This window comes from Calonectris borealis, chromosome 21 (genome assembly GCF_964195595.1).
Source record: "Calonectris borealis chromosome 21, bCalBor7.hap1.2, whole genome shotgun sequence".
In the NCBI taxonomy this organism is placed as follows: domain Eukaryota; kingdom Metazoa; phylum Chordata; class Aves; order Procellariiformes; family Procellariidae; genus Calonectris; species Calonectris borealis.
Window position 1 is genome coordinate 13019540 of NC_134332.1, and position 14143 is coordinate 13033682.

At 35.9% G+C, this 14143-nt stretch overlaps 1 protein-coding gene across 6 annotated transcripts in view; it reads right to left on the reverse strand.

Annotated features, from left to right (window-relative positions):
* Window positions 1–14143, reverse strand: part of GARNL3 (GTPase activating Rap/RanGAP domain like 3) — a 58456-nt gene that overhangs the window by 27577 nt on the left and 16736 nt on the right. For 5 of the 6 annotated variants that reach the window (XM_075170938.1, XM_075170939.1, XM_075170940.1 and 2 more), the window contains 11 exons: window positions 13904–13978; window positions 12351–12450; window positions 11785–11903; window positions 10940–11004; window positions 8451–8514; window positions 8161–8187; window positions 7692–7767; window positions 6971–7069; window positions 6315–6418; window positions 4941–5049; window positions 3169–3214 (listed from right to left, as the gene is read on the reverse strand). In XM_075170938.1, the coding sequence (XP_075027039.1) occupies window positions 3169–3214; window positions 4941–5049; window positions 6315–6418; window positions 6971–7069; window positions 7692–7767; window positions 8161–8187; window positions 8451–8514; window positions 10940–11004; window positions 11785–11903; window positions 12351–12450; window positions 13904–13978 (884 nt within the window). Of the gene's footprint in view, window positions 1–3168; window positions 3215–4940; window positions 5050–6314; window positions 6419–6970; window positions 7070–7691; window positions 7768–8160; window positions 8188–8450; window positions 8515–10939; window positions 11021–11784; window positions 11904–12350; window positions 12451–13903; window positions 13979–14143 lie in introns of all 6 variants that reach the window. The other variant, XM_075170942.1, reaches the window with a different exon arrangement.

Consider the following 14143-nt stretch of genomic DNA (forward strand, 5'->3'; position numbering starts at 1 on the left):
AACAAGGAAAATTTGTCTCAAAAGCCTAGAGTATTCCCTGTTTCTTTTGACTGAAATTTTTGCCATTTGGAAGATCGTCTTCACAAAAACATAACAGAAGGAACAAGAGTCTCATACAGGCCTAAGGTAATTAGGCCAAGCCGAAATATACAATAATGTATTAAGCCTGTCATATAGCGTAAAAATACTGCATGGTATGCACTATGGGAAGATGTGTTAAGACTGGCAGAATGAAGCAACTAAGGAATAAGATGGACTGACCTAGTAAAAGCAGTCAGTTATTTGGAGCAAGAGAGACAAATTTATCTTATTTACTGCTACTCATTTTTTCCCCAGATAAACAGCAATGTAAGAAGCAATTACCATGGCTAGCCCATCTACTGACTATTAGTGTACAATTAGGGAAACATTCACTTCTTAAAGGCTAATGAGGGATGTATGCCCAGGTTTCTGTCCCAAAACAAGAAGAAAAGGAAAGAAGTAACTGAGCTTTCACTGCACACTGGAATCATGAACATGTTTTGTGCCTCTCACAAACCTAGGAATACTGAAAAGCAGAATCTATGAAGACAATCAATTGAAAAAAAAAAATGCAAGGAGGAGCTCACAAAAATCTTAGAGCAAAATGAAACTACTCCTTTTTTTAACTGCACTACAGACGTTTTCCAAAACGAACCTTAGCTATAAATAGGATGCGGGGAAAAAAAACCCCACATATACAAACTGAAGTATCATGCTGTTGGGTTATTCTCTGGAGCTAGATTTAATGGCATGCTGGAAAAACATAGTAATATAGATTTCTCTCATCTTATTGAATCAAGATTTAAGTTTCTTAGCTATATTGGAAAAGAAGGTTATTTCTAGTGAAAAATTCTTTTGAGATGTACTTGTCCCTATATGTATATATCCCCCCATATGCACCTCAAGCACCCAAGTTTGTAGACTTTCAACTCCTGCACCTATTTGGCATATACATGCTTTGTCTCATCTCATACTCCACACCAAGAGCGACAAGGATGGTGTGAACTTTCTCCTGCAGCATGCTGGAGAAAGGCTCCCAAATATTAAGGGACTTGAAGAAAAAGGTAAGATAGGAGAAAGCACACATATTTATCAGCAAGCTCTCTTGAAGAAATCCAGTTAATATTAATCCATTTTCTTCTCGCCTTCACATTCTTGTGCATTTCCACATTCGCACTGCAGATGATTTCAAGTAACATTCACAAATGAGTAGGTGGAGTTGCAGTTGCACAAAAAGCACCAAACTCTTACTGCTAATGATCAAGTTTTGGAGCTAGGCAAGAAGGCTTAGTCAGTCCTGTATCTTTGAGATACAAAAAGTTCCAGTAATCTATAATGCAGCAAGAAGAACAGATTCTTAGATGACCATGAAGATTGCTCAGCCTATGAAGCATAAAAAACTTCCAAAGCAAGCCAGAATTTACATACGTTGGAATGGTTGGAACTATGTGATTGGATCTGAGCAGCAGCTTCTGAAACCATGGACCATGGCTGGTATCAGTGGTCTGTATTGTGCATTGAGGGAGAAGCTAAAAAAATGCCTTCTACACTTGTTCTATATTTCTTAGCTGTCAAAGTGATACGGGTTGTTCAAAAAACAGCACTAGTGCCAGGTGATCAGTTTCAGGGATATTGCTGGTCTCTTTCACAATCTGCCTGAGTCCTCAGAGTTATGGAATTGTGAAGAAAGGAAGAGGCAAAACTAATCTACCTAAGAACCCTGTATTCCTGGAAGCCATTTCCAAGTTGTTTCTTTCTCTCCACTGCAAGCTAGTAGTTCACCTCAAAGGAGTAGACCCAATGCTGTCAACCTTCAGCTTCGTCCTGCAAATGTGGGGTAGAATGATTTGCAAACAGTTTAACGTATTGCTAAGTAACAGCTAATGTCATGCAGGCTCACACAGCCGTTAGAAATTTGCATTCAAAGCCTAACACATTGACTTCACCCTTTCATCTTGCAAAGTTTTTAGCTTTGAGTGTTGTAGACACACACACATTCCAGTCTGAGACATAATTTTAGTTTCATGCCCTGAAATTTCCTTTCTAGTGCTGGATAAACCAAACATTTTGGTTTTCTAATATAAATTCTTTAGCCGTGAGAGACTTCAGCATCTGAGCTGGCAGTGATTTCAAACCTAACCAATCCTCTCGTCAGGCACATATTCAAAAGAGAACACAATTCTCCCATTTCTTTTTGACCTAGTCTAAGTAGTAACTGACTTAGCATGCTTTCAATAGAAGAGAGATCACTACAGACATTGCTAGTACTTTGTAAACAAGAAATAACAGTGGCAAGTCTACCTCCTATACTGAAGACTGCTGCACACGCTGTTAGCTGAAGGGTGGCTCTTTTATTTCTCTTTACTGCTTATTTGGCTCAAGCCCAAGGTGAATCCCTCCCATAGGCTCGGACAACGACATCCCATTGACACTCTGCTTTTTCAAGACTGACAGACATCTCTGGCATCTCACCATTAATCTCAAGACAATAGTTGGGATTAACTATTTGGTTCAAGTCACTATGTTAATTAAAGCCTAGGCACGAGGCTGCAGAAATGCTTGCTTTTCAGATTCTGGTGAGACCTAACAGACTCAGACTTGGACAGCATATGCCTCCAAGTGTGAGGGTCCCAAGGCTAACTGAAAAACAGATGAACACATTATTTACCAGCAAAATTCCACTAGGTTTTAAGTACATGATGTTCAACTGTTCAAGTACTCTATTAAGATCCCTGAAAATGAACTGGTTTGGTTAGCTACAACTGAACCCAGACCTGTAAGGATCCGCAGTCCATAGCTATGACAACACCACATCTAATTAACTTTCATCATACACGTAGTTCACTATGTCATTGATCTCACCAGGTCAGAATGTTCCAGGCATATCTTCCATCACTTTTTTACATTTCATCTAAAAAATAGTTTTGTTTTGCCCCCTTAGCTTATGCCTGTTCCAGAATTTCATTTTTCTGATGGTTAGAAACAGGCAACTTATTCATAGCCAGTTTACAGCCATCTGCACCCGGGTCCATATCGCTCTTCAATTTCGTAAGTTCATTTGGCTTCCTGGCATACAGACAGGTGGACAATACAAAATGTTTTCCTGTTATTTATAAACCATCAGAAATTCAGTGTGAAGGTACCTACCTGTAACTATCATTCTGCTTATTGTATCTCACTAAGGCAAAAATATCTGTCATGCAGTTAAGGAAGTTAATCCAGTACTAATGAAGCTCACATGTATTTTAATACACTTTTTTTTCCTGCAGCAGATGGCAGATTTAATAAAGGTAAAATATATTAATCAATGTAAATATATAAAATATTCTAGACTATACACATTTTACTATTTATAAAGGAGGTCCCATACAAAATTTTATTGTTTGATCAACAGTTTTAAAAATTGAGCTAGTACCACAAATACAGACTTCCTGCCATTATATGAAGCGTAAAACGTGCTATATAGTTGTGTTTTGTGTGTGTGTTTGATAGACTTGTGATTAAAAATTCTTTTAGTTGATAAAAAAGTACTGATTCTGAACTTCACTTATACCGAAACTTCCACTGAAGAAAATTCCAATGAAATAATTTAGCTAACAGAATTATAAGAAAATAGAGAGGAGGATTTAAAGTGCAAGTACACAAAAATATATTACCAGTCTTGATTCATAACTTTGGGCAAATGTGGGCAAAAAAAAAAAAATCATAGAAATCCTTATGGTTGCCTTGCAAGATATTTTTATGGAATCAATTAAAGGCTTCTTGCTTTAATAGATTTCCTTAACACCGCCTCTTTAACATCTGCCCCTCCAACTCATTATGACATCAAGGACAGCTGAACCTCAAAACATTTGTCAAAAATCAAAAAGAGTGGGCTGTATCAATTACATCATGACAAGTCCTCCTAACAGCAATAAGGGAAGAATTATTCCTTTTTTACTAACGCTGACACTCTGATGAAGAGGTACGTTGACTTGGTAAACATTTCTTATTAACAATATTTAGGTTCCTCTGATATCTAAAGAGCTTTTTTTTTAATTTGTGGAATTCTTTTTGTTCTAGTCACTTCTTCCATTTAGAGTGAAAGAGGTTAATATTAAGAGCTTAAATCTAAAAAGTAAGACCATCCATGGACGAAACTAGCAAGAAAGTTCTAACAGCAGTCAGTCAGCCTGAGAACTATGTTTAGAAGTTGTAAGCTTTGCGATCGTTTTTAAAAACTCAGCAACGGAGTATGGATAAAAATAAGAGTTGTCTTCTTTCTACCCATTTTTCTTCATTCTATTCCATCTAGCTTAAGAGATGCCAGATTGGGATCTATGGACCACTAGTGTGACCCCATGATAATCCCAAGCGATTGGCAGGTGGTTTTTGGAATCATATTGTCTTCACAATGTTTTCAACCAAAAGTTTGAAAAAACACAGGCTGCCAAAAATCTGGAGAGTATGTGGTTTATGGAATGAAAGATTTGAGAAACACTGATCTAAAATACATAAATACCTAAAATAAACAGCATCTAAATATTCAAAGGCAATATTAAGTAGTTAATGCCAAATTAATTCACATCACTAACAGAAATATTTCTATGAATTAATATTTTATGAAAATGTATGAAATTTAATTTGTGAAGTGATCCAAATAAATGTCTTTAATAAAAATACGATTTAAAAATCACATTCTTGCTTTGACCTCATCTTCTAAGTGGTTCAACATAAAAATTGTTTTATGAGGCAGACTTAGAGACTTCTAGTGAAGCCGCTGAAGGTAAAGAACGCAAAAAAGCAACTGTCTTTCTAAAATAATTTTCACTTCCATAAACAGCATGTAGGAAGGACTTAGGGTAGAATTAAAAGCAATATTGCTCTTTAAAAAAAAAAAAAAAAAAAAAAATCTCTAGAAAGTGTAAGGAAAAAGATACGTGTAAAATGAGAGCGAATCATCGATGGCTTGAATGCTGGAGAAGACTCTTCACCTTCCTGAAATACGATAGTGACAATGTCATTTCCAATATGTCGCTTCCTTTCTACCTGGAAAAAAAAAAAGAAAAGAAAAAAAAGGGGGGCAGGAGGGAGAGACAGACACAATGACTTAAAAGACATAAATAAATACCTTTACAATTCTGGGAGAGAATGGTAAAACAATATTGCTAAACTGCAAACAGAAAAATTATGGTCAATATGATTGAAGCCAATATAAAATTACTACTTACCTATAAGCAAGTAAACCTAGCAATGCCATGGTGCACACACACAAGGCAGCTGCTAACCCAGCAGCTATTGCATATTTTTAAGTTAGCAAAGCACTCATAATTTCCCTGATTTCCATAATTAATATTCACAAATTGGGCACAGAACACCTAGCATTCCAAAAAAGCAAATCCACCACTTGAAATAAAAGGGAAAAAACTCTGATGCCGAGTTATTCTTTAAAAACAATAAATGTCCTGATTGGCCTCTGGTTTCTGCTGTGTCATCAATCCAAGGCAAAAGCATGAGAAAACTGACATGGAAATAACAAAAGGACAATATAATTATAGAATCTAATTATATTATTATAATAATACATTATAATAATACATAATATATAATTATTGCTTGAATAAGAAAATAGTAAAACAAGTAATTTGCGAGTAATTTTAGGTAAATGGTTACGGATGTGTGATATATAGGTAAATGCATGTGCTTATGAAGTATTTTTTTCATCATATAATACATAGAAAGGTTCAAGCAATGGATGACAGCACATTTGAAGAAGTATACCCAAGAACCCACCTAGTATGAGAGGGCAACAGCAGTGCTTTAGAGCAAATGCACAAAGCTTGCCATTAACACGCTCACAAGGGGAATTTCTTTCAAGCCACACGATTTGCTACCTGAGTATGACTTGTGTGTTACATATGTGAGTATTCTGACAATTCACACACAAGTCTAATTTCCAGCTTTCCTAAATTCTTTGAGGTAATGATAATTGCAGCAGGGAAGCTCTACAAGTCATCTGAATAACAGAATACTCAATCACTACTCAGTCAATCAATTTTTACCTTGTTTGCAAATGTCTTTTGTACCTTAATAGAGATGATATGATGCATTATCTTCTAACAAACATAATGAAATTTTCAGCATTAGGTATAATATTGAGGGAAAAAAATACAGGAAAAGTCTTAAGACTTACATTTCTGAAATACTAACAGGCAAGAAATCTCTATTTTCTTTTAAAGTTTAGCAGTTTGTGATTTAATAAATAAATAAAATAAAAAATTAAAAAAAAAAAAAAGAAAGAGAGGACCATGTACCTGCTGCTTGTTCTCTCTAGAATATGGTAGCATGGTTGAAACATGGAACATAATTTCATGCCCTTGAAAAACTGTATAGATGGAACAGGTTCCAGTTGTATCATCTGCAAGGGAAGACAACATTTTCAGCAAGAATATGTCCTTTAAGTTTTCTAAAGATCAAAAGATATTTCAAGTCCTTCTACCAAACCTTCTTTAGTCATCCTTTTTTCTGATCCATTTTAGAAAATGTCCATGCTGCATGTTTTACGTGTGTCCAAACCCGAGTTTGCAACTTAATCTGCATATTCACACACTTAAAACCTATGACATCCTTCACTTAGCCTCCTGAAATCATGCACAGTTCTTCAAGCCATGATGTCCTACTATCATGAAGCAAGTAACATATCGGGTTATCCTTCACCCCATTCCAATATAAAATGAAACCGTTCACCTTGAAAATACAGGTCATATAAATACTTTTCTTCAACTGCATTCCATACCAGTGATTTAAGCTAACCTGACTTTTTCCTGGTGAAGCAGAGCATTTAGCATGCACTTGAGGAAGTCTGTTTTGGGATTGTATTATTTCTACAATATATAAAATATGCGCATGCAATAAGCAAAAATATTTATATTGCAGCCCCCCCACTTTTTTGCTTCAGATGAATTCTTACTTTTAATGTCCAGTCCCCCTCTGTAGCCTGTCCAGCCTTTCAAAGTAATTGTGTCACCCAAGAGATGCAAAAATCTTTGAAAACTTTCACTTCCGGTTTCTATGCATGGAAGGGAGAAACATTACAACAGAAAAGCACATGTAGTAATAGAACACCTATAAAATATAATCAAAATACAGGAACAGGTCCTGCTCCCAGGACACGAGGACCAAAGTTTCAGCTGAATTAGTTTCTCCTCATGTCATCCAAGCCTTCTACCTTTACCGAAACAGCATCCCAGCCTTGCAGATTAGCCATCGTCATGTGACACTAAACAGTGACCTCTTTTGCTAACTCCAAAACACTGTTCAAGTGCATAGAAGAACATGATCATGCTGCAAAAACGTAAGAGTGAAAGAACTAGAAACAACAGTGACTTTTTGCAGATAACATAAGTCGCCTCCTTCAGCTGCTTCCTTTTTCTAAATCTTACGTTGTATAGTCTGTTTCTAGAAAAGAAATTTCAGTAGCTTCCAACTTGTAATAGTAGGTTTCCTACAGCAACCTTTTACAGAAATAGAAGATTCTACGCTACCATTTTTCACTCAACACGAACATGAAAACCTAACAAAACTACTGTTCACATAACCATCACCTCCCTTCTGGCTTCCATGTATAGACACTATCCTACATTTTTTTATTCAGATGAATAAAACAATTAAGAAAAAGGTAAAAAACTCACCATTGCTGAACATTTCATCATCTGTAAGCTGCCCATCCTTAGCATAAAGGACTCCAAATTTAAAATTCACAGAGCCCTGAGAAATAAAACCAAATATTATATGATAAAACAAACAGGCAATCAAACAAAAGACCTAAAATAATGTTTTCTCTAAGGATTTTTATATACATACCTTTGTATACATCTTACACATGGGAATATGCATTTCATACCAACTCCATTACATGCTCAAGTAGCAGATAGTTAATGATTTACCTTTGATCATAGATTATGAATTTTATGATCTACTAAGTTGGTGATCTATTAATATATATTAAGTTGGTGCTTAAAATTATTATACTACATTTTTTTTACTGCAATAAGCAATTGATTTCCAAGTTGTCACAAGCATGTCAGTGCAAATATTTCAAATACAAAGCTGTATTCATTGAACAGGTCTGTGAGCTAGGAGTGGTAAGTTTACATTTACCTCTTGCTCTTCAAGAACCAATAAATCCTGTAAACAAAACAACATCTTTAGTACACAGGTATTAAAGATAACACAAACAAAACTGTAACATCCTTGTGTATTTAAGTTTTGTTTTGAAGTGGCCAGTTCAACTAATAAAGACAGTTTCCTTTGTAGTATCATGTAACCCTACTCATCATTATTATCCTGCTATTGAAAGAAACAAACTAGTAGTGTTTATACTTAATGACTTATTTTTCCAGAAAATAATAAAGAAAAACAACCAAACAAAAAAAGAAGTCACCTCCTACCTTTTGTATCTGAGGATAAAAAATCTCCCTTGGGCTCTTCTCAAATTTGTCGAGACTCATAGCACTGCAATACAAATGAAATACTGCTTTATAGAAGGGCAAGTGTACATTTCAACATTAAACCACTAACTGGTTGCAGTTAGAACTGGTTACAAAAGGAATTGTTCAAAGAGTCTCTCTTACATGGAATGTTTTGTGGAATAGACATTTCCTTCCCACAATACTAACCTCCTAAACTTCTTTTTTATCTTAAAAACAGAAATTAGTAAGACCCTGCATGGAGATCAGGTTTAAATTTACCATATTTACTTATAAAGCACAGAGTTTTATTCCATCATCCTTCACTTTCCTTTATACATAATCACTGTTAGCATTTTAGGAGGACTCAATAACCTATTCTATTTTGTAGGCTTTTCTTCTCTCTCTTCTAAAATAATTCAAGGCAAGTCAAATGAAAAACGAGCAGTTCAGCATCAAATTCACATGCCAAAGATCCACAAACAGAACAGAAAAAAGTATTTAAATAAGAAGCAAGATCAACTGCCTCAGTAAACAGAAAGATCTAATTTATAGCATTTTTTCCTAACTCGTGTTTCTGCATTTACTATTATTTTTGCCCATTTTTTTTTCCCCAGCATTAATTTATAGACTTGCGCAGCATGTCACGGAGTGCCAAATGCAGTCTATCTGGGGCATACTGAACTAATAGGGATGTCAAATCTAATGCACCCTTCCATCATTGCTTATACTAGATCACAGTGCAGACAGGATTTGCTTTAGTTCCTTTTGAAAGGGATTAAAATGTACCGATGTTCCAATTAATTTAGAAAAAACAGGTTTATTAATGTAACCAAAATTCTTTGATACAGTCTGTACCTAGATTCACACTGGCTGTGAACAGGGTGAAATGTCAAAGGAATATCAATCAGGCCTGAGGAAAGGCTCAAGGACCGTAAGGGAAGAGATTTTAGTCCAAGCCGAAGTCGGCAAAAGGAGATGACATTTATCCAGCTGATCACAGGCAGCACAGACCCTGGGAGAAGTGGGGAACAAGGTCTGAAACAAGCCTGCATTTTCCTCTGTAAAATACTAGAGCATCACAGGATGGAACACATGAGGGTGTTTCAGCAAAAGAGTTATGACCCTAGCTAACAGAAGACAAAGTTTCTCCACTCTGGGATGCCTGACCAAAAATGTGTATGTGGGCGAGAGTGGAGGGAGAGGCTGGGTTAGAAAGGAATGTTAGGAAGAAACATTTCAGCGATTGGTGGGCAGACATGGAAGATCAGGTGCTTACGCAGATACAGCATGCAGTACTGACAACTTGGAACACTATTCAAGCAGTGCTGTAGGAGTTTGAAGAGGGTACCTAGCTCATTTTGATGAAGATGATGAAAGAGATCTGAAGTGTTTTCAACGCACCATCTTGACACTCCAAACCAGAGCCACAGCCCAGGAAATCAGAATTAAGAAGTAAGGCTCAATGGCCTGCTAGCCTGTCTGGCAAAATCAGTGGTCTGGAACCTCTCAGAAATCTTGTGCAGTTGTAGGAAAATCCAGATCTGGTAGTACTGACTTCACATCACAACACATGCCCTGTTCCTAGAATTCTCCTCTCACATCAGCACTGGCAGTGTTACCCAGTGGATCGGCTTCAACCAAGCAAGAGACATTTGCTCGTACTCTATACAGACCAAAGGTTTTGAAGACCTACAGACTGCCCATTTATTTGGTACACACTACCTGTTCAGTAAATGAAGGCACTTTTTATGGGTTTCTAGAGGAGGTAAAATCCTTCCAGAAGATGCACTTGAAGACATTGTCAGTGAGGGATTTGAGAAAACGCACATGATTAGATTGTAAAAATTGCAGGTTAAATTTGAATGAACACTTTGCAAACAGGTGCTCTGACATTTCAGTTGATTATATTCATTCAGTTGGGCTTATTCACTTTATATTCTCTTCTGCTACAAAAGAGGCAGGACTGAGTACGAGCATGCCCATACAGACTCTGGCTGGGGGAAGGAATTTTCTTGGCTTCACTGACTGTGTATAACACACCAATAGTGAGACTTACATGGAGACAATCAACTGAAGAAATAATTCTTGGTTTCTCCCCTGTTTGCTTCCTCCTGCTAGGGACACATAATAACCACCTTTCTAGTCCTCTTAATTGTCTATCTAATTTAAAAAGATATTCCTTCTTAACCACTGCGGTTCCACTTAGCACCTGTTTTCCACATAACTTGAAAAGTCCCTGCACTGAAGAAAATGTGCTAAGAATTTTTCTCCATTTTAAAGTTGTCACTTTGTCTATTCCAGAACAGGCTTTAAAACCACTTTTTGCTGCCTACAATGGTTAAGATTTGTAAATCTGTCTTTACTGTTTTTATAAACCTATCATGAAAACCATGCAACACAAGCTCTGAATTACAGGAAAAGGCATACAGACAAATATCTTAACTGATAACTTATTTGTAAATACATACCTTAATATAGATTTCACTGATAATGTTTTCGTGGGACTGTAAGGGAGACATATTTTCTGAGTACCCTATAAAGAAAAAAAGCTAGGAGATATTACAGGACATACTGACTTTTTGTGTCTATTCAAATAGGAATATTAATAAAAACAATTAAGTAAAAAAAACAAAGAACAAAACCATGCTAGTTTTACTTAGCCATATTTACTACTGGCTTGGAAAGAAGGAAAACTGAATATGAAAAGTCATGGATGGTGCAAAATTATTTTTTACTTAGTTTTGACTACCTTGGCATGCGGTATGAGGGCTGCTGAAACTAGCAGACATTAAAAACTCTTTCTTTTTTTTTTTTTAAAAAAAAAAAAGTGACCCATGCATGCATACAGGAGAGTTTTAAATCAATTGCTTGGATAAAAGGGTCTTATGGAATGTTAAGTGAAAAAAAATTCATTAAAAAATATTAGCGAAACCAGTATCACAACTGCCTATTTTCTTAATGTTGTATAAGAAAATTCCAAAAACGTATAAAGTCATTGCCTAAATTCATTGCAGAACACAGTCAAGAATAATTTAGGCAACATTTCTAAAAATAACACAGAATTGCAGGTAAGAACAATTAAAAGATATCCAGCATCACAGATTTCTGTCAAAAAGTTTAGTATAATGTTATCTACAAAGCTAGTTTCATTTTATCTACTATGGTAGAATTGTATGTTCTTATTGTATAAAATGAAAAATATGTATTAAATACTGAAATGCTGAAGAAAGAAAAAAAGTGTATCATAAACATATCCAAAACAAATAAGCAAACAAAAAAAAAAGTCAGAGCAGCAATTAAATATTTTTCTTACTGTTTTTCGCCAAAGTATTGAATGGTATTGAGGAACACGCTGATTATTTTGGTCAGACAGTACAACAGACAGAAAGAAAGGGTTCTTCTCTGCATCTGTACCTATATAATTTTGATGAACTGTTAGGGAAAAACAAGAAGCATTATCAACTGTAAAGACGATACACACACCCGCTTGCATGCACATACAGAGACACACGCGCGCGCACAGAGAGACATATGTAAATATATGCATTCATATTAAAAATATATACTTATCTACATAAATAACTCTGTACATTTATACACAGATGTGTAAAAAACCAAGGGATGGGTACAGCCTTCAAGGCCAAGAAGGGTTTCAAAACAACCCTTTTTGATAGCAGGGATTCCACGGCTTACAGAAACCCACTCTCTGTCTTCTGGTTAAAAATACATGAAACAAGAACTTGTTTTCTGTACAGGACAGAAAATGTATTAATACTAAATTAATATCATACTTTTTTCCATATTTAAATAACAGCAATTCAAAGCTACATTGCATTTTCATTGATCAAAACTTCAATCCACTTGCAAAAAGATAATTACCTTTCCCTAAAAAATATTTGAAATACCATCTTGTATGATACTCTGGGTTTTCCAAATGCACGTCTGTTCTGTGCCATGTACCTGGAGTGTAGTCTGTATTCTGAAATAGAATTGGGAGACTGTTAGATCAAATGCCGAGTGGGAAAAAAAAAGGAGAACCAATCAAGAGTGGCTGATTCACCGGAAGATTTTTAGCTCTATACTGTTTTTTAAAAAGCAAAGAATTATTCTGAAGTCAGTTGTTGTGCAGCTGAAATAGAAGTTTCTCCCTCTCCTCATCTTTTTTTTCCTCTTTTCTTTCTAAGTAACTACAGTCTTTTCCTATTGTACCACTGTTAAAGGTAATAGCTTAGCATTCCACTGAAAAGAGGATATTTCAACATGGAATTTGAAGACCAGTGTTTTTAAAACTTGTAAATAAGTAAATTAATAAACAGAATTCTGCCTCCAGCTTTTGTTTTCTCAGTTCTTCCCAAAATAATCCTCAAGGACTCCTCGCTAGACCAGAGCATGCTCCGGAAGTTCTTCAGTGTTGTTTCTGGCTTGACCAGTTAAGGTAAATTCCCAAGCATCCTTCAAGTCCTTTTCTACTAAGAATTAACATACGCAGAGAAAAAGCCATTCTCCCTATCCATTCACCCTGTGGCCATTCCTCACCTACTCAGAGAATCTTTCTGTGATACAAGCTAATCAGCTTTTGAACTGCATGAAACTGAACTAAAAAGACAGTGTACAGAACACGACCCCACAGAGAATCAATGCAGAATACTTAGATTGTTTTAAACTCTCAAGACAGTGCTGATGCAAATAGATGATCAGTAATAGTTTACTGTTAATTTAGTTCAATACAAGTTTACCAAGACCTTACATATATTTCAAGAATATGGGGTCTTCTTTCTTTCAATATTAAAATGACATTTACAGCTGAAAAAGTTTTGCAAAGGAAGATAAAAAATTAAGATAAGTAGAAACCTAAGTGTCACTGGAGTGGCTGCAGGGACACACCGTGAGTTTAACAGCACAGGAATCTGGAGGGAATGTCTCTCGCAGGCTCCACTCAGCTTCGTTATCTCTTATTTAAATATAAGCATAGCTGCCAAAAGACAACTAAGGGGGAAAAAAATGAAGCTATAACTTCATCACATGAAGGAATAAACTTAAAAGCACGAAGGTCAGCTTGAACATAGTAATATCAGGACACCAATACAAAGTGATGAACTAGAGACTGAGAAGTGTTATTCAGAGGACAAGATAGGTATTTTTCTTCTAACATGATCAAGTGAGCAAAATGTTACCAAAACTAAATGAAATACCAGCTTTTCCCTTAAAAAATTAAATTGTCATGATTGCATACTCTTGAAAGAACAGCTAAGCTAGACTGTGGGGGAAAAACCCACCATCTCCCTCCTCTTAGATTCTTACATTCTCATATTATTTAGCATTTTTCAAGTCCTCTTCCTTAGTAATTGACTGCAAATACATCTTTCAGTGATGAAGAATAACTGAAACTGAATTCTTTTTTCAGCTGTCTATGAGTATCTTTAGCCACTTACCTCACCAGAAGAGCCGTTTTCCACACGGAACCGTCCAGCTCTTTGAATGGCTCCATCAGCATCACTAGATATAAGCTATAAGAGAGTTTAAGACAGAGGTTCTAGTTCCAAAAATAGCCATATGATAAGCAATCAAAGCTTACTACCGTTTCTTCTTCTCCCAGGCATCACCCACAGAGAAGGGATCAGCACAGCTATTACTAATTTGACTACAGATTTCGAATGACCCAATTATAACTC